Genomic DNA, 20,631 nt, shown 5'->3' with positions numbered 1-20,631 from the left:
TTTTCATCTCTTTAATTTTTGCTAACCCCAGACAGGATGTCTGTTGGATCCTGTCATTTAAAAACATCATTTGCACAGGAATCAGGCATGCTCTAAATAAAGCTGCTTTACCCTGTATGTGCCAACCTTGTGTTCCCCATACACTTTTTAAGTCAATAGTGCTCTTCCAGTATTTGTAACCTTCAACTGCGAGCCGGGAAACAAAGGGATCTGCATAAATTTGTTTTGTGTTAGTTAGCAAAATTTTCCTAATTTGTGAAGGAGGCAAATTGAAGTAATATAACTCTGCATTCTTCGTGTCATGCCCAGTGAAATATGTAAATTTATCTGTATAGTCTTTTGGGCTCCTCACTGGTGGTGTTGAACAGTGTTCCCACTGTGTATAGTTCAATACTGGCCTGTATCTAGTGGCACGGTGTAGGTAGTAATGTCCACAATTGTAACAGAACATTTCCCCATAATTCATTGTATGTTCATATACATCATCACTTACAAATACGGAATAGTCCTTAATTTCAGTTAGCATGAAATCAACTGTTTGGTCATCCCAATCATCAGAGACAACATCAGGTGTAATCACATCTGTCATAGATATTTTGAACACGTATGGAATTTGAATAACCTCAGTAGGCCCGTATACATTAAAGGGAACATTGTCCCATACAATCCCATCAGAAATCGGTATTGCTGTAATATTCACAAGGGACAAGTCTCTTCAGACCTTATGGGAGGAATGATATGGAGTTAAGACCTCATCCACAGGTTCTACAGAGGAGCATTCAGGAATGTAGTGACCATTTATGAGCAAAAAGAAAACAGTCACAAAACCAACCCCAAAAAATAATGCTGAAAATGTCAAACAGAACCATAAATAGTTCCATGGGTAGTTTAAATAGTTCTTTGTAAGCCATTGATACAGCTTCCGTGTTTTCAAAACATTGTCAATCACAATAGTGGATGAGTCTTAGGAAAAGTCATCAATGTCTACGAAATAGCCAGAGGCAGTCTCTGCAAATACTGGAGCCTGTGCATTCCTTGTACATTGGTCCACTTTGCGTGGAGGCTCTTGGTAGATGGTGTCATCAGTCTGTGAAGTGTTTGTGTAAAAAACAGCCAAATCTTGGACAGGTGTTGTCATTGAAGTGGTAACTGGAACTAGCAAAAGTTTGTTTTCCGCCCTCCCCATGGTCGAGGAGGTATCTGTAACAGCATTGGACATTGTTGCACAATCCGTAGTAGTGTTGTTCACCCTACTATGTAGAGGTATGTCCTGTTGGGTAGTGAGAGGGAATCGGGAACTACCCAAGGGACCTCTTGGTCTACTGTGAAGGATTGGCCACATTGTGTGGTTTGATGTCATCAATGGAAATGAATCTGTTTGTTCGGGAACCAGACAGTGGTGGTAGGATGACAGTCCTGGTACCTTGAATTCCCAAGACCGGTACAGGTGCTCTGTATGATGGACCGAATTCCTTCTTCACAGCGATCTTCTCACGAACCAGATCCCCAACTTTAGGAATCCAGCCAGTCGAAGTTTTCGCTAAATCCCTTATTCCTAAGGTGGCAGCACTGGTAGATAATTTATCATCACGAAATTGCTGAAGCTCCTGTAAGACAGTGAGACGTTCATTTATGTCAAATGGTGTTTCTGCTGCCACCAAACCAGAGGCATCAAGATCTGGGACATACATAGGTATCCCAAAGAGAACCTCATAAGGAGTGCGTCCCCCCAAGGACCGTCTTGGCAGATTATTCAGTGCTCTCTGGACCCCATATAGGTGATGAAGCCAACTGCGGCCTGAACCTAATTCCCAAGCTGTTTAGGACTGCTTTAGATTACGGTTCCGCCTCTCCACGACCAAATTTCCCTCGGATGGTATGGTGAGGAGTAATGGAGTTCAACACCCATTGTCCCCATGGTGTCCCTGAATGCCTTAGAGGCAAATGCAGGGCCCTGGTCCTAATGGAATGCTGCAACCGCATATGTACGGATAAAGATCAGCAACTCTTTTATAAGAGTTCGAGCGTCAGCCGACCGCTGCGGTTATACCCCCAGGAATCTAGAACAAGAATCTACAGCGACTAAGATGTATTTGTATGCACCATCAGGTTGGAGTGGACCTCAATGATCCAGGTACACACATTGTAGTGGCCTGCTGGGCACTAAGAGGGATGTCTGCGGTGGGCGTTTGATATTGGAGCCCTTTATTTGCTGGCAAATGTCACAACAAAGGACATAAACTTTCACATGGAGAACACCAATGACTGCAACTCCACTGCCCTGCTGGGCAACCTCTTAAACCTCGGCCTCAAGCAACTGGTCACCTCACCCACCCACTCAGCCGGTCACACGCTGGACGCCATCTTCTCCTCAAGCAGCCACATCGCCATCACTCACACCACCGAACTCCATTGGACTGACCACCACTGCATCCACTTCTCCTTCCTGAAGCCCACCACCAACAATATCCTATCCCCTACTGCAAGTGGAACAAGATCTCCAAGGAACAACTGATCTCCAACCTCGCACAAGCTTCACCTCCAGTACCAGCGACCCCAACACCGCCGCCCTCAACTTCACACGATAGCTCGACGTATGCGCTGACTCCATCGCCCCACTCAAAAAAAACAACAACACCCGCACCAGCAAGACAGCCCCCTGGTTCACCGCAGAACTTCAGACTTCCAAATGAGAATGCCGAAAAATTGAGAAAGCCTGGTGCCAAGAACCATCAGTAAGCAACTTCTCCGCCCTCAAATCATCCATGCTCAAACATCACCAGCTCATCCGGACCACCAAACGATCCTTCTACAAAGAACGCATAGACGACAATGCACACAACAGCAAGGAACTTTTTGCCATCATTAAAGAACTCACCAAACCCAAATCCTGAACCACCGACCCTCCACACTCTCAAGACTTCTGCAACTCCCTCTCCAACTACTTCCACCGCCAGATCGCAGACCTACACAAAAGCTTCAGATCGTCGTCTCCCACCATCACCACCACCGACACAGCCAACACCACAGCACCCTGCTGCGCCAACGTACTGAATGCCAGGACCCCCACCAACGATGAAGAAACCAGCAAAACCATGAGCTCCATCCACTCAGGCTCCCCAACAGACCCTTGCCACCACCACATCTTTAACAAGGCTAGCCAAATCATCGCTCCCCAGCTCCGGGCCGTCATCAACAGCTCCTTCGAGACCGCAACCTTCCCAGATATTTGGAAACACGCCGAAGTCAACGCTCTGCTAAAAAAAAAACAAAGCAGATCCTGAAGACCTCACAAACTACCGACCTATCTCTCTACTCCCCTTCCCCACGAAGGTCATAGAGAAGATAGTAAACAAACAACTGTCTCGCTTCCTGGAGGACAACAGCATACTCGACCTCACCCAGTCTGGATTCCGCAAAAATCACAGCACCGAGACCGCTCTCATTGCCTGCGCAGACGACATCAGGACCAGACTGGACAACGGCGAAACCGTCGCGCTCATCCTCCTAGACCTCTCCGCAGCTTTCAACACTGTATGCCACCAAACCCTTCGCACGCGCCTCTTCGATGCCGGACTTCGCCACAAAGCCCTGGACTGGTTCACCTCTTTCCTCTCCGAGAGAACCCAAAGAGTTTGCCTCCCTCCTTTCCGGTCTAGAGCCACCAAGACCATTTGAGGGGTCCCCCGAGGATCCTCCCTCAGCCCTACCCTCTTCAATATCTACATGGCTCCGTTCGCCATCATCATCTGTCCTCATGGCCTCAACATCATTTCATGCGTAGACGACACCCAACTCATCCTCTCCCTCACGAGGAACCCATCTACCTCCAAAAACAACCTACACGCCGGACTCCTCACCATCGCTGACTGGATGACAACAAGCCACCACAAATTGAACTCAGATAAAAACGAGATCATCATCTTCGGTCCCAACAAAACAGCATGGAACGACTCTTGGTGGCCTGTCACCCTAGGACCACCCTCAACACCTGCCACCCACGCATGCAATCTTGGCATCATACTTGACTCATCTCTCTCCATGACTCGGCAAATCAACGCCATATCATCCTCCTGCTTCAACACCCTCCGCATGCTATGCAAGACCTTCAAATGGATTCCATTAGAAACCAGAAAAACGGTCACCCACGCTCTCATCAGCAGCAGACTGGACTACGGCAAAGCCGTCTACGCAGGGACCACAGCCAAGCTTCAGAGAAAACTTCAGCGCATCCAGAACGCCGTTGCACGTCTCATCCTCAACCACCCTCACCACGAGCACATCTCCGCCCACCTGAGATCCCTACACTGGCTGCCCATCAACAAAAGGATCGTCTTCAAAATCCTAATCCACGCTCACAAAGCCCTCCACGACACCGGACCGGCCTACCTCAACGAACTAATCAACTTCCACATCCCGACTCGACAACTCCGCTCCGCCGACCTCACCCTCGCAACAGTCCCCTGCATCCAACGTACCACCTCCGGCGGAAGATCATTCTCCCACCTCGCCGCCAAAACCTGGAACTCCCTCCCCACCAACCTACGCAAGACCCAGGACCTCCTAACTTTCAGAAAGCGCCTTAAAACATGGCTCTTCGAGCAGTAACCCCCCCCCCCAACCCCAGTGCCTTGAGACCCTACCGGGTGAGTAGCGCGCTTAAGAGATTTGATTGATTGGATTGGTGTGGGGTGAATTGGATTGATATGGGGTTAATTGGATTAGAGTGGGTGTTTTGGGTTGAATTGGGTTAGGTTGGATTGGATTGGAGTGGGGTGGAATGGGATGGAGTGGAGTGGCATGAGGTGGGTTGGACTGGATTGGATTGGAGTAGGGTGGGGTGTACTGGAGTGTGGTGGGGTGGTTTGGATGGGGTGATTAGGGCTGGAGTAGGGTGGATTTTTTTACTTTATGTCTATAATAAAACCAACATTCACTGCATGCACTGAAACAAAACACGTACTGTAATACAGCCACTCGATGGGTTAAGATGAATAACGCTGCGGCCATCTTTAAATGGAGCTGTTTACCTTTCGTGTTTGAGATACGGTAGAGTGAAATAAATATGTCTGTAACCTGATGTTGCAAGTTTCGGATCTGTGTAATTAGTTATGCTAAAACAGAACGCAGTATTGTTGTACAGAAGGAGTGCATGTATTCAGTACAACGGTGTTTTTAAATAATCGAAAAATTCTTAACTTAATATTAGTAAGTTCACCAAGCAGAGTTATTCATGTTTGTCGAAATACGTAGTTATAAGTATTATCTGAATATAACCGCCCTTTTGCATCTGACTGATATTTTAAAGGTAGTGCTTTTAAACACCGAACTACGCGCACCATGGAAACCCTGCGTTATTCTGCCAGAAGCAGAAACGACGGGTTAATTTCCATCGCCACTTCTCTGTGATTGGCCAGTACCTGAAGCAGGCGGGTTGATGCGGGAATTTCGGTTTGTCAGTTGGGGAGTGACTGCCTCCTAAGAGTCTAGTCCCGCTGGTAAGACGAGTGTGGTAAAGCAGACGAACCACCCTCTGGGGCACAGACAGCCTCGCTTATAGCGAAAAAACCGTTCTGCGGTTCAGGTGGGTACCGGATCGCTTTCCAAATTGCAAACATTATGCGCATACTTGCTGCATTATTCACTTTTTCAACGAACTCTTTACGTGCTTATTATCGCTTTGCGCAGTGCTTTAAATAGATATAAAGAAGTGCAGGTAACTGACTATTTAGAGGATCGGTTTGCTCCCGTGTACTGCCGGTAGTCTCCGATTAAATGTATTGCAGGAGTGTTGTAAAGTATTGGCACTCTTCCTTTCAAATAAAAGAAGTTCGGGTACCGGACAGTACCTGCCTATTTAATGCACTGGCTTGGCGTCCAGGCATGTCCTGCGTACTTCACCGATAGTGGCAGGTAAGTGTTTGAACGAACAGATAATGCACTCTCAGTGACTATACGTTTGCCCTGAATATTTCAAGTAAACCTGATTATGGAAAGTTATCAAATTTCTACTCTTCACCTCTTACCAGGGTGGGATCACGATTAGGCACTGGCAAAAAAGTGGCTCATTTTCACAGAGTGTGCCGTTTCATTAAACACTATTTGCTTAGCTTCAAGGGTCTCATTTTTAGAGAAACATTTAGTAACTTAAACATGTTAAAGATTATAGAGCCAGTAACACTGGCAAAGAATAGAAGCACTTCAGTTCTGAAAACTGAATACACACTTTCAGTCTTAACGCCCTGCACCGTGTAGTTAGATGCCTTCTCCCAACCAGCTATGACCATGACCCTGACCATTACATAAATCAGAAATCTAGCACAACCAAGTCGTGGAGCAAAATTTATTTATGTTCAAGGAAATGTGCAACATCTTTGAGGGAGATACATTTAATTTCTTTTGAGTTTTATGCAAAAAAAAAAAAAAAACTCAAAATAAATTACATCTAGCCAGAAATCTCATACAGAGTCAAGTGAGAAAGCATTAGGTCAGGATCTTTGGTAATGGAACCTACAGTGACCAAGATTTTAACTCTCCTGGGTTCTTCTCTAGTCAATTCACAATGAAGGGGCCTTGACAAATAGAACCTGAAAAAAACAAAGAGTAAAGAGAGTACGTTTACTTTTTACCATGCACAGTTGGAATTTGGCCCTGTGGTGCTGCTGGCTTGCAGAGTAACTGAACATAAAAGGCTAGGTGAGCACTCTGTAGATCTGTATGGAATGATCAGGCCTGCCTTCTGCCTAAGCCTTAGTAGTTGGATGAGGCAACTAAAGGCCTAAGCATGGATTTCTTCCTCCTGGTAAAGGCAGGAAAACATTGGAGCCCAAGGAGATGAAGAACTAGGCTGAAGGAGTAGCCTTTTGCAGCAGACCTCTGTGTGTGTGTGAGAGCTCAATTGGTCAGATCTTTGCTTTGACCTCCTGCTGCAACTTCTGGGTAAGATTCTCCTAGTGGTTGGTGCTGTAATGTCCAACTTGAAGTTGTCTGATGCAAACTGCTGGCCAGCAGGTTGTATATGTCTTTCACCTGGCTAACATGGGCATGGTAATCAAGAGGCGGGATGGAAACATTTATATTCTCACCTCCACTTCAATCCAGAAAGTGTGCCTTACTAGCTGACTGGGAAAGGGGGTATGGTCAGAGCTGCGAGGCAGAAACCCAAAGGCCTACTTTTTTCTCACTCATATGGGCAGCAGAGTGAGGGAGAAGTGTGGCCATATGGAGGTGAGGCAGGGGATTTGAACGTTCCTTTCTGTTGGGGAGGGAAAGGAAAGCCACAAACATCACACAACAATGTCCCTATTACAGGCTGAGGAGGGAGTCACTGGAAAATATGAACGCAACAAAATGTTGTTATCCTAGCACAAGCCTAAGCCCTCCCTCAATAGTCAAAAGCAAATAAAGAGAATAGAAGCAGCATTGTGCATCCAACATGAAGCACAGAATGACTTCAGTATCAGAGCACAGCCATAGAAAACCCAGACAGTGAAGCACTAAGGTGAATTAAATGGAACTTTTGCATCATTGTTTACTGGCACACGTAATTTGTCCCACTCTGAAAAATGAGACATTAATTACGTTTTGGCCAGGTGGGTGAGGTGAAATGGCAACAACATCTAGTTTTGCTAGGTTTGCCACCTGGATGGTGTGTTACTGCCATTGCTGGAATTTGTATGTCCAGGCCAGTATGAAAATGAACTAAATCACCCAAATCCAGTCATTTTTCCTCTTAACAATAAATGCTTTGAACAGCAAACATAAGGGAAAGCCCTTTAAAATGTTTTCTAGCTGCCTTAATGATCTGCAATTTATAGAGCCATTGGAATTATGTGATTGTGTGGCTGCAGTCATTTTTACATAGTTATAGATTTGCCACACTATCCATCATCAGCAGCATAATCTGCAGATTTTATTTTAAAAAATGGTTTGTAAGTCAAACGGGTCAAAAGTCATTAAAATGCAGCAATATGCTTTGCCATGCAGTGAAAGGCCCTTTCTTTTGCTTATTGCTATATTTGTGTGTTACATGGGTACTAATAAGGGGTAACCAATGCCAAGACCGTGTTAACAAGTTTAAAAATGACAGAATAATAAAGTAACATTATCGAAAAATGTGCTGCACTTTGCAGTGTAATTTGCCTTTTGTTGCCTCATAATTAACTCAAACCAGCCCCATAATTTGGGCCTCCTCTGCCACATAATTCCAGAGGCTCTGCTGATAGTTAAACTAACCAAAGGCAGAAAAGCTGCGATAAAAACAATGGAAGTTTTTATATAAAGAATCCTCTTTACGTATGACCTCGGCCCAAATGCATAGGAGCACTTTTTATTGAGCACCAGTTATATTTCGCAAGATCAGATTCATTTTTATTTTAGGGTCTGGGAGATGAAATGATATGCCCAGAATCACAGGATGTTGAACCGCGCTGGGACTCATATCTCATTCCCCGTATCTTTGGCAGCTCTGGTCTTCATGCCACTTTGCATGTAGATAATGCACAACTCTTCCATCAGGGCCTGAGTGGGTGAGGGGATCGTTCCAGGGAAAGTCACTGAGCAAAAGGTGATAACGGCTCAACAGCCATAGCAACACCTACATCGAGCATGGCCCCTTTTCTTACCCCCTCCTGAGCCCCCCATTGTCTCAGGGCGATTGCAAGGCAGGGGTGGGGATTAAGGAAAGGCCACAGCTGCTGTTTGCCCAACTGAAAAACAACACCTAGCAGCCCAGCAAGGCTACTTTACTCTCTCCTTCAGGTGCCCTCTGTGGAAAGGGGAAGAAAAAAACAGTCCACAGAGGGCACTGAGACACTGGTTTATTGCCCGACTGCCCGCTTTACTAATCAGACCCTGCCATTTACCTCTCGCAATGCCCCACCGATGTAGCAGGTGCCTTAAATTTAGGGTGACTAGATTTTCAGAATCCAAAAACTGGGACAGCCACAGAAATAAAAATAGGACAAATATATTGGCCCCGATAACGGTAGCTGGGAATTTTTATATATATATATATATATATATATATATAAGACCCAGCACATCAAAGTGTCTTTTTGGTATCCAGAAGATTACTGTCCCATATCTTTAAGTCACGTCATAAATCACACGGTTCCACAATCCAGTCTCATAAAATCACTATTCTTTATTAATCCAAATTGAAAGTAAATAATCCATAGCCAACGCATTTTGTCCTAACGGACTTCTTCAGGGGTGTAGTCTGCAGTTTCTTCCTAATATGATGGTCTTTTTTCAATGTTCAAAAACCCATCTGGTTATTTGAGGCCTATGGGGTTGGTCCTCAAGACCTGAGAACCAATAGTGTCATTAATTGTATATATTACTAAAGATGAAGGTGCAGCAATGATCACCTCGACCCCCTTCCTATATTGAAAGAAAGAAAAAAAAAAAATATATATATATATATATATATATATCTATATCCACACATACATACATACATACATACAAAAAAAGAATAGAGAACTCTGGGTAGTTCCCAAGTTTAGGTGGAGAGCAGCTCTAGTAAGGATCACCGTGCAACACCAGCGACACTCTACATTTGCTCACCTCAAATGTCTGTTTATCTAGCAAAGTTTTTCTCTTTTTTTGCATAATTATGCGTCACTCTAACCCTGAAAGGGATTTGTTTTGACTTATACTGGGGGCTCCCTTGTGTCTGGACAAAGCTAAACCTCTCTGATGAGCTCTAATGAGAGCGAAACACGTGTCAGGGGTTGCTTTACTCATTCCAGGTTGGCTTGGATGTTATTTTACCAGTCCAAAGCTGTAATACTGTGCCTGGATTGGTAAATGGCTTTTGTCATTTTACAGCTCGGTAAGGTTGACACTGTGTCAAACCTATGCTTAAAGACTTTACTGTATAAATGGCAAAAGACTTTGTCACTATCTAGCTCAGCGTGGATAGCACTGTGCTGATCCAGTGCTTAAAAACTTTGCTAGATAAACAGACATTTGAGGTGAGCAAATCTAGAGTGTGTGATCCTTACTAGAGCTGCTCTCCACCTAAACTTGGGAACTACCCAGAGTTCTCTATTCTTTTTTGCATAATTTTTGCGTCACTCTAACCCTGAAAGGGATTTGTTTTGATATATTTATACACACATTTGCCTCAGGAGGAATATAATAACCCCCTCCGCCAATGCTGTGTTGAGTTTTAGGTACATGTTTGTGATCCAGGCCTTGGGTAATTGGCTCTCTGGATGCTAATTCAATCATTAAATCCTGGTGTGGTTCCTAGGCAAGGCAGCATAGCAGGAGACTCAAAGCAAGTGACCTTATGTCCCTGGTTTGATTAGAAGGTGGAGACTGCACAGCGTGAGACAGTACTACACAGATTAACGTGCTTGTTCACCCAGGACTTGTATTTATGTGCTCACAAGCTTCGGCACATTGGGAAAGGCCTTTATAAACCGGAAACAAATCTGGGACATCTGGACACCCTACTTACATACCTCTGCCCTGTATCCCAACGGATCCCGGCAGCTCCATGTATGGTTCTCAGGCCTGACCTGAGACCTAGAAACAAATGGTCTATCTGGCAGTCATTCCTAAACAGACCGTGACAGGTTCACTCTCGGCACCTGAGGCCCTGCTACTTACTGTGCCACTTCCCTTCCCCCTTTTTTATACATAATCTCCAATAAATTAGCTAGAGATTACACGTATTTAGTCAGTACCACACCCTGTCAAAGAGTTAGGAATACATTTTAGATGGGTGGTTTGGCGAAGAACGACACTCCTCCTGGGCTCCTTTTCACTTATTTTATTAAGTATCGTCTGACAACCCCAGCCAGGGATGCTCGGCAACTGTCGGCTCACTTCTCCTCTCCATCTTCCTCCCGTTCCAGAAGATGAAGCACACCGTTGCTACGCACTTCCTTGACTTCATGACATTCCAGACATAACAGGTGGATTCCTGGAACACCTTTCTTCAAAGAATGTAAGCACAAAAAAATGCCCATGGTTATTCTTTTAAGCTTTATTAGTGTGTTGAAGGCCATATTTTCCTGCAGAATATATGAAAAAGCATTATGATGAGGGAAATTAAAATAATATATGAAAATAGTATAAAAATTGACAACATTATTAATGGCAATCTTAGCTATAATCTTGGATAGGACCCTTTCCCCTGTACTCTTAGTTAATGGCTGCACAGGCACCACATTTAGTAGCCTAAATTGGATTTTCCGCAATGGCATGTACACTTGCTCATCATCCATATTTTCCAGTCTGTTGCTTGCCCGTGGGGAGGGCCACTCGTTGTCTCTGTTTTGCAGCTGTACTGATTGCAAGTGAGTAAGTGTGGCCTTGACTGACGAAGTTGTAGATGTTTCCTGTGGAATGTCTGAAGCTCGCCTGTCCCCGTCAGGCTTTCTGATGAACTTTTATAATCGTTTTAAACCTTATTTTGAGAAAAATGAAACCCGTGATCTATGATGAAGGGTGTGAACAGATATATGCACGTTCATCTGCGCATTTGTATAAAGTAAATGCATTCTTTCTAAATATTACAGTTAATTAATGTATAACATATGAACTAGAAATACGCCATCATTAAAAGAAAACATACAATTTATACTGTAAATGAAGTATCAGTGCATATTAGTTCTACACTTTAAACTATATGTAACGTCTCAGGCAACGATATGCCTAAAAAGCAAATATACGTTGTGATGGGCTTCTGAAGCATAAATGAGGTAAAAATGAAGTTCAAAAGAAGATAAACAGTTGGTGGTAAGGGAAGCAAATGTGTGTATCTAAAACAGAGCTGGATTGCAGCAAGCCAGCACCTGAAAATTAAAATACATTTAAATGAAAACTTCATAAAATTATAGAAACAGGAATAATATTGTCTTGATGCCATCTGGATGCACCTTTTAACTCCTCTCAAAGCCCTACCACAGTTTGATGAATGCAAGATCTAGAGAACTCTCTTTAGCCGCTATTAAACTTTCATTACTTTTGCAGCATCGGGCTCAGTGAAATATCTGCAGATCAGAATCCCATACCTTCTTAAAGTTACATTGTGATGCCAAACCATTGTCAGATCAACATTTAGAGATGTCTCACCAGCGTCACAACACAAGCTCACTCTGATTCGTAGAGCTTGTGGTGATCACTGAGCCATACGTCACACAATCTCACAGTGCCTGGGGCCACAGACTACACGTAGTTCTTGAAAGTGCCGCTATATTACCCGCATCACCCCTTGAGACCCCAGCAGCAGGACACTTAAGACAAGTCAGTTTCATCTGGTGCCTAAACAGTACAAGTTCACCATTGTTATTCTCCAATTTTGACAAGAGTATAATCGTGCTCCCTTGCAAAATCTCCTTGTACTCATTGTTTTTGTGAAGCTGGAAAGTGCAGACTGGTTTACTCATAGAAACCGTTTACCGTACTGACACTTACCAAGTCAAATGAACTTTCCCATATTTTAAAGCCTTATGTCTGGATTCACTCAGCCACTGAACCATATTTATTTTTCTTGCATAGAGAGTAAAAGCTCATACCGTGTTGAATTACAAGGCATGTTTAACACTGAGCTGGGCACAAATATATATATATTTTTCACACACACACCACATTATCACCTACATGTCTTATTGTACAGATTAATCTATATAGTATAATCTGCTCCCTACAACTGCTGTTATGGAGACTGGCAGGGCCGGTAAGCATTGAGTGGACAGTGCAGCAGTTTGAATTGTCAACTAGGCTAAAGGGGAATTGCTAATTGCTCCTGACCTGTTGACATATGTGGCAGGGTCTTCCTGATAATACATATGTATTGCATACAAATTAGGCCTATTTGTATGTTAAACATGAGATGCACTAACTCTTCAGAGAGTGTATGTGCAAGACTTGGAGAACTATTATTATTGAACAATAACAACCGAGTGTGCCAGGCTGCATGTTATTTTATCAAACAAGTTGACATTAGCTGTGCCAACAAAAATAATAGAATTGCAGCACTGAGGAATTCCCTTGTTCTGCTATATAGGAAGCTACATGTAACTCACTAGCGTTGCATGACTTTTGTGCCATGCACAGAACAGTTATGGAAAGAACAAGAAAGCAATTCCAATTAATTTGCTGAATCTCGTCTCTGATGAATCCTAAAAGATTATCTTTTGAGTGGGAGTAGCTTCGGATTTTTGATCATTTATGATAAATCCAAAGCCCTGTAGGAGAGAGATTGAAGTTGTTCCTGCAGCCAAGCCGGTTCCTGATGCATCTGGAGAATGTCATTGAGATGCATAATGAGTCTGGCCCCTTTAGCATGAAACCATCCAATGGCTAGTAGAAGTGCTTGGGTGAAGCACCACGGAACAGAAGATAGGCCGAATGTGATGCGTGTGAACCCGTATATTTGAAGTTTCCACTGGAACTGTCTAATGCTGAGGAGGAGAAAATATGGGGATTGTGAGACAGGTATCCCTCAAATCGCGGAACACATATCTGTGTTTTGGACAGCATATACCTCTGAGACGGTGCATGCCTTCCAATTTGAAATGTCGATATACCACCCATTTGATGATATCTTTTATATGTATTACTTGACGATGACCTTTGTCTTTTTTCGTCACTGGGAATACATTGCTGAGAAAAACTCAGAGGTAGAGAGAAGTTATTGCCTTCTTTGCTAAAATACCGCTCACCTTCCAATCCACAATCTGAGCAGCCTCTAGGGGAAAAGACCGCAGTAGTGGATGGGCCCTCTGATGAGGGGTTCAGTAGATGTCTGTGTGGAACCCGATGATAGTCTGTCTTTCTCCGTGTCTCTCATTATATCCCTCCAGTTGAGAAGGAATAACTTTAATCTGCCTCCCACGTCAAGTAGGGAAGAAAGGGGATTGCTTACCATTTCTTCCACCTGGTGCATTGCTAGCATCCCTGAAAGCTCATCTTTTACCATTGTCAGGGAAGGAGAAGAAGCCTTCAAATTTCTTCTGGTCCTGCCACTGCGTAGAGCATCTTGTTTGATGGTTGTAGGGGGGGGTGTTATAGAAATGGTTGGATGAGCACCCCCTGTCTCTCCCAGACCCTCAAAATCTTTTGGCCAAAGACCTTACACATCAATTGTTGTGCTTTGTCCAGAGAAGAAAAGGTTGTCATGAACTTTTGAAAGTTATTTAATGAAAGGATCTCTGAAGAGTATTCTTTCCGACACCAGACCTGGCTACGAGGTGACTAGTTCCCCATTTTCGGGTCATTTGTTTTCAAGAGGGATCCTCTGATTTCCATGGATAAAGAGCAGTTTGCATTACCCAGGAAGCATAACACTTGTTAGGTCCATCCTGAACGGAAATCTTGGTCGATGAGGTTGCCAGTTGCCCAGGCGCCTTTGGCTATAGCTAAGATTTTAGTAGGTAGCTTCAGTACATCCGTGAATTGTCCTGACTGGACTTCCAAGAATGATCAAGGCCTTTTTGTGATCCTTGATGAATTTTGTCACAAAAGTGGCTATTTTAGGGTCAATTTTGGGGTGCAAGGCACCTTACTGGTTAGAGATGGTTGTAGGCGTTATGCCTTTAGCCTTCCCCTGACCTCTTGTCCTTTGATTTTCTGATGCAGCTGCATACACACTGAGCCATCTTTTGCCATTGGGACCCAGTTGATGGAACAGAAGTGAAACAGGTTGTTGGGGCTGAACATATTGGAGGGTCCCGCCAGCCTAGAGTGGTTGGCATCGCTATTATATCCATCATGGGGGTTTTGGGGTGTGTTCCTTCCTCTATGGTTCACTTGAGCCTGGTTTGTCCTCAGTATCTTGATTATAAGACTCTTCCCCTGGCTCATCTCCCAGAAATTGGGGATATTTCCTGGATGTTTGTATTCCTGACTACCTTGGGCATCCGCCCATCATTTTAAGAAGGCTCTACACGGCCTTTCAAAAGCATCCTAAGGTGGGTGACTCTCCAGAGCCCAAGTGTGCACCTGAGAACCTCCAGGTCCCCTATCTTCCCTTCCAGCCATGAAGTTGAATGCCTCTGTTGGCAGCTAACATGATGATCTGTCTACGCAGGGGCTCTAAAGCTGAGGAGATGGCTCATTATAAAGATGCAGCCTCATTAATAGGAAGGAGCATCTGCTCCTCCTCCACCAAATCTATATTGTGCTCCTGAGAAACTGCCATCGTATTGATAGGCTTTTGAATTTTATTGGCTGACGTAAAGGTCTACCTGAGCTGTTAAGTTTACCAGTGCTCAGTGAAAGGAGATTATCACCCTCTAGGTCACAAACAAGCACCAGAAACAAAAGGGAAAACTCAGCCATCTCTAAACCACTAATCTGGTGTGTGTGTATGCTTTTGGTGGGGGGGAGGGGAAGTCTACTGCCTCTCTTGGTTTTGTAAACAACCCAAACTTTCCTCCCTGCAGCAGGGTGGAAGGCTAGTGAGATGTGTGGGGCTGATTATGTGCCAGGATTAGTCACCCTCTAGTGGTATTGTACAGTCACGGCCTCTCAGTGAGACTCTGACTTATTCCACCCCCTCTGCTGCATGGGACTGGGCATCCCTGTGCCTGCAGTCTTGAATGGGGACACAGTACATACCGTTTGGCCACTGACTACGAAATGCCAATGTGCCTCCTATGTGGTGGAGTGGCTGTGAGGAGGCGGCGTGAGTGAGGAGGTCATCCATGAAGAGGAGCGTGGCTCCTCCTCAAACAAACGACTCTGGTTTGGAGCGCCAAAAACGAGATATGAGCTAGAAAACCTATAAATCAATCTACCTTAGTCATATGCCTCATGTTAAACATTTATATATAGTCAATCAGAAAGGAAAGTCACTTATCTGGCTGCTGAGCAGCAAAGAAAAAGAAAGTGCTATTGGTGGACATTGATGTTAAAGTAAAAAATACTCATGGGAGATGTAGTTTTTGGGTTACTATTGTGTTGGCTGCTCAGTTAAAATAAATGGAAGAGAAATGCATAATTTGAGCCTCCGGTCCTAACAGAGAATATGTACTTTATCATCTGGATAGATTTCATAGACTGTTAACAGAAGAGGAAGTGAGCAGTTTCGACCCAGCTCCTTGTCAAACTTCTCCTTGCACTAGCAGTTAAAGAAGAGGTTGTTATGAAGTATGTTAATATGACTAAGGTTTAACACAGATGTAGATGCTTGATTATTGGTTATTGAAGAAGTCATGGGAGAACGTTTGTCCTTTTCACTTTGCGAGAGATATTGGTGTCAGACAGTTTGACATTATGTTAATCTGTACAAATTGAAAGAATACATCCTGGGTAGTATTCCTATGATTATATGCGATAATTTAAAATGTTTTTTATTTTTTAAAAATCAATAGTTTTTGATTTTCTTAGTGAAGTATTCCAGTATCATTTAAATGATCTACTGAAGGTGCTTCGTACACCCCCTCGGTAACACGCTAATTACTGGTCATGGTGCCCCGGTTACCATATAGGCATCATGGAATGAGTTAATGTTATCATTTTAGTATTTAAGATATATATGTTTAAATGTTTTCTCTTTCACAGGCGCCAGGACAGCACTATTTCTGATCCGACCAAATCATGGATTTCTCCCCATTTAATACTTCCATTCCAAGAAGGTAATGAAACTACTCCTTTTTGTTATGGTTGCTACAGTAATGAAACACATGAATGGTCTGTACTTAGCACAGCATCTGTTGAGGATTGCGTTGAGATAATAGAGTGAGCTTATATCCCCGTCAGTTTATTGAGTTGTTAGGCAGAATGTACTACTTGGAGGAGTTGGCAGTGGAATGGCGTCAAACAAGGTGAAACTTTGGAGTTATTGGAGGCCTACTGAACACAAGAGCAGTAGTTATTGTGAAACAAAATGTCACACCAGGCAATAAAACAAGGTGAAAAATTGCAAAACTTGTTGGTATTCGACTGAAGAGGCCCAGAGTTTTATGGTATCCCCAAATGCCTTCGGCTATGGTTGAGGCCTTTTCTCAGAGATGTGTTCATATATTTTACCACAATGAAAAAGGAAAGAAGTGTGTCTGGATTATAAGCTAGAGAAGGTAGACGAATACGTGTCTAGGGATGAACTCAATGGTGGATCATAAGCAAAAACAAATAGGCTGTGTCTCGGTTATAAGAAGTCGGTATTTAGATAGAAAAACTACAAAAAACATTGGTGAAACTTTGTCCAGTTATGCAGACCATTTTATATAGGACCGAAAATTAACTAAGTAGCACCAGCAAGTATGTGGCTAATTTGGAGGACCGTGTTGAATTAAAATTGGTCAGCCTAAGCAGTGGAACCTTAGTGTAGTTGAGACGTTTATGCATTACGTAAGTTTCCTCTGCATATGTTTGTAGCAGGTTTCGCCTGCTAAAAGTAGACCCTGGTATTTCTTCTTGGAAAAAGACCCTTAATTTACTGTTCCTTTTTATACTTTTCCAACTCTGTGACCTCTAGCAAGCTTTAAAAAAAACTTCAGACAAAGGTTGATTACTTCTTTAAGAGCTAGTGATAGACCTACTGACAGACGTTGAGGGCAAATGTGCTTATGTTTTTATCCCTGTGATTCTCTGAGACGTGGTACCTTTTGATTAGAAATTTCATAATTTTGTTTGCTGTCGTGGAGCTAGTCTTCATGATCGACAAAGGAATGGAGTCCGAAGATCCAACTTTAATTCCCTCTTTGGACCCTGACAGCACCTGGGCAGTGATTATATACACTGGCCATGAAAATGAACTACCAAGGTGAAAGTGTAGTACTGTATTGTGTTTGCTCATGCTGAGGTCGCTAGTCTGTGTTACATGTGTGCAGCAGGCATCCATTACCAGCCAAAGGTCTTAAAACGTTGAGAGCACAGGAGCGGATGACACTAAAAATGAAATCGTGTCCATAATCTTTTATCATGAGCTTGTAGTCATTTTTAAGGACAAGATGGTGCACCTGTCCTCCCATATGAGGAATAAGATATCTGTTGAAACTTTATTGTGAAAATTAGATAGCATGAGCTATGAAGGAAAACATGATCATACATTTCAGGAATTAAAGCACTGACTATAGGTTTGTATTGCACTGTTAGTAAAAGCAAACCACAAAAGAGAAGAGGAAAAATAAACCACAAATCATGTCAAGATAAAAAATCAAAGACCATTAGTAAAAGCTGTCAAAAATCCTAGAGTTTCACCATATTAGGCACTGTGAATTTGTGTAAATGAAAGGAGGAAAATTATTAAGAAGAACTGCTATTCCACCAGTGTGATACTATGATAGATGTTTGTTTGTGCAATTAATGGAAATATTGCTATTGCGTAATTCACAGCTGTCTTTAAACATAACATATCTGTCATACGATCAATAGATCATTTTGATTTAAAGAATGACTTGTTGAATAGCATACAAAAACTCTTGCAGTAACATCTTTGATCTGACCGCCACCTGCATGCCCCATGCATCATCTTAAGCAGCCAGCCCACTCTAAGGCAGTAGTTTGCCTGAATTCTGTAACTGGTAGAATGTCTCCTGGATCTTCTTGTGTGGTACAACTGAATATTGCACTTGAATCTAATGCTAAGTCTACCAGATAAAAAAAAAAAAAAAGAAAAAAAAAACTGTAATAAAAAATGCAACTTTTTTTTTTTTTTAAACATAAACTTATAAATAAATCTATACTTAAAATAGATGGACATAAATAGTCAAACATCACTTATATATATGAAAAAACTGTTTGTAATAACTCATGAACATTACTGACCTAATTAACGTCGCAGTATTTTCCATAACAGAATTTCGGCAGACAGTATTATATCTTCAAGGCAATAAACTGGTCGTTCCCATCATTCCGCAACACCATGGAATGTTGTCAAGGGTTACCCTGTTCATTGAGAATTACTTACACTTTGATATTTCATTGATGATTGCGGTAACTCTAAATGGTATTTTTGTGGCTTGACCAGCCTACCATAAATCTCCCAGTTGTCAAGGATTGACCGCTTGCAATACAGTAAAAGATCAGGATTAAATATCCGGCTTCTTGCATTGGTTTTCTTGAGAGGTCTAAAAACGACTCAGCAAGAGGATTTGGGCTTTAGTTACTTCCGGCATCATACAAAAAGAGATGAACTATTTTTGGTACCATTATTTCATGAGGTAAAATGAATAAGATTGTCATCTTTGCGTGGGTAAAGACCCACAAAAGTGACAGTATTGAAGTAAATTCCCCTTCTTGCTTTACTCTGTGCTAATTCAAGGCAAATTAACTTGAGACATGTAAAATTAAAAAGGAATAATGATGTTCTCCGCAGTTTTCTTTTGTTGAATTTACTCCTTTTATCAGAAGCGGGGCTGAAGAACCATACACTGACAGGGAAAGTGTTGACTTTGAATAGAGATGCCCTGGTGCACCCACTATTTTATTTGTCAAAGCTGCCCAATCACTTTGTAGGGGAAGTACCTATCTTTGGGTTGCTTTGTTTTTAAAATGGCCTGTATGTTAATTAATTATGATCCCATCAAGTTAGTCATAATCTTTAACGTGCTCCAAATGTTTCCCATTGATGAACCTGCCAATATTCCTACAACACTGTAGTGCTCATATCCAATAGGACTGCATCACCAGCTTAGTTAAACTTCAAGAACTTTCCCATGCCAGCCAGTGGAAATCATCACCTGGGACCTCCAGTTTAGAAATATGTTGATAAAACAGTACCTAAGCAATACAGATCCGTTTCCAGGCGTCTTGTGACAGGAATTGTTTTATTATGGTAACCATCTCTAATTTTTTAGGTAGTGCAAATTTGCTTTAATTGTGTAATGAAACTCAGTAGCCTTCTCAGGATTTTTAATCTTTTAGTTTAGCCTATAGTTCATCTTGGTTACAATTGTTACAGGCAGTCTTCAAGTCTACACAAACCTGTTTGCATTTAGGGCAGTCTGCCAAATGCCTGAATCTAATCTTCCGTGAGCCCAAGATGATCTTCACCAAGAAAATGGCCCATGTTGCTAAGCATAGCAAGAAAGTGCTAATTCCATGGATCATCAGTGGCGCTTTCTTTTGGACAGGAATGAATATTGATTTACCTTTTCAGTTGGAGGAATGATTGTGCTTTTGACATAACCACCCTCTATGTTTCATGATGTATCTGCTGCCAACCTATGTTGTACCCTTCAACCTTCCCAGCCTAACAGCTGGTGCCCTCTGTCGTTTTTCTTTCTCCCTCACTCTTGCTTCTCTTTCACTTTCTATTATTCTTCCCATATCAGCTTCTTCCCTCTCGTTTCAGTCTTGAAATTCAGCAGTTCAACCAGAATTCGTATATACTACTGTTCTTTATCCTTGCCATTGTTGTATTATACCATGTTGTTGACCCTGTTTGCTAACTTGTCCCTTGTCTACCCTGCACTCATGCTGTTGATGTACAGTGTGCTGAGCATTCAGGTTTGTACACAATATAAAAATGTTATAAATAAATTCAAAAAGCACCTGTTCAACTGCCCATTGAAGGCTTTATTACTTGAACCAGCTTTAAAACTGAAATTCATTGACAAGAACTACGTTGGGGGCCACCACAAACATTGAGTTGGGACGCCCATATAGTTTGCTTTTCTTTTGCTTAGTATCTTCTAGGGTGTCTTAATAACTTCTTTCTGT

General features: G+C 42.7%; 1 protein-coding gene across 2 annotated transcripts in view; it reads left to right on the top strand.

The window, feature by feature from the left end:
- The first annotated feature begins 5,399 nt into the window (after positions 1-5,399).
- CCDC77 (coiled-coil domain containing 77) overlaps positions 5,400-20,631 on the top strand; it is a 203,437-nt gene continuing 188,205 nt past the window's right edge. Inside the window, exons 1-3 of one of the 2 annotated variants that reach the window (XM_069228129.1) lie at positions 5,400-5,584; positions 10,872-10,963; positions 16,528-16,601. In XM_069228129.1, coding sequence (XP_069084230.1) covers positions 16,564-16,601 — 38 coding nt within the window. In that variant the 5' untranslated portion in view covers positions 5,400-5,584; positions 10,872-10,963; positions 16,528-16,563. The remainder of the gene's footprint in view (positions 5,585-10,871; positions 10,964-16,527; positions 16,602-20,631) is intronic. The other variant, XM_069228128.1, reaches the window with a different exon arrangement.

Source organism: Pleurodeles waltl, chromosome 4_1 (genome assembly GCF_031143425.1).
Source record: "Pleurodeles waltl isolate 20211129_DDA chromosome 4_1, aPleWal1.hap1.20221129, whole genome shotgun sequence".
NCBI classification, from domain to species: domain Eukaryota; kingdom Metazoa; phylum Chordata; class Amphibia; order Caudata; family Salamandridae; genus Pleurodeles; species Pleurodeles waltl.
This window is presented reverse-complemented; position numbering and strand designations above follow the sequence as displayed.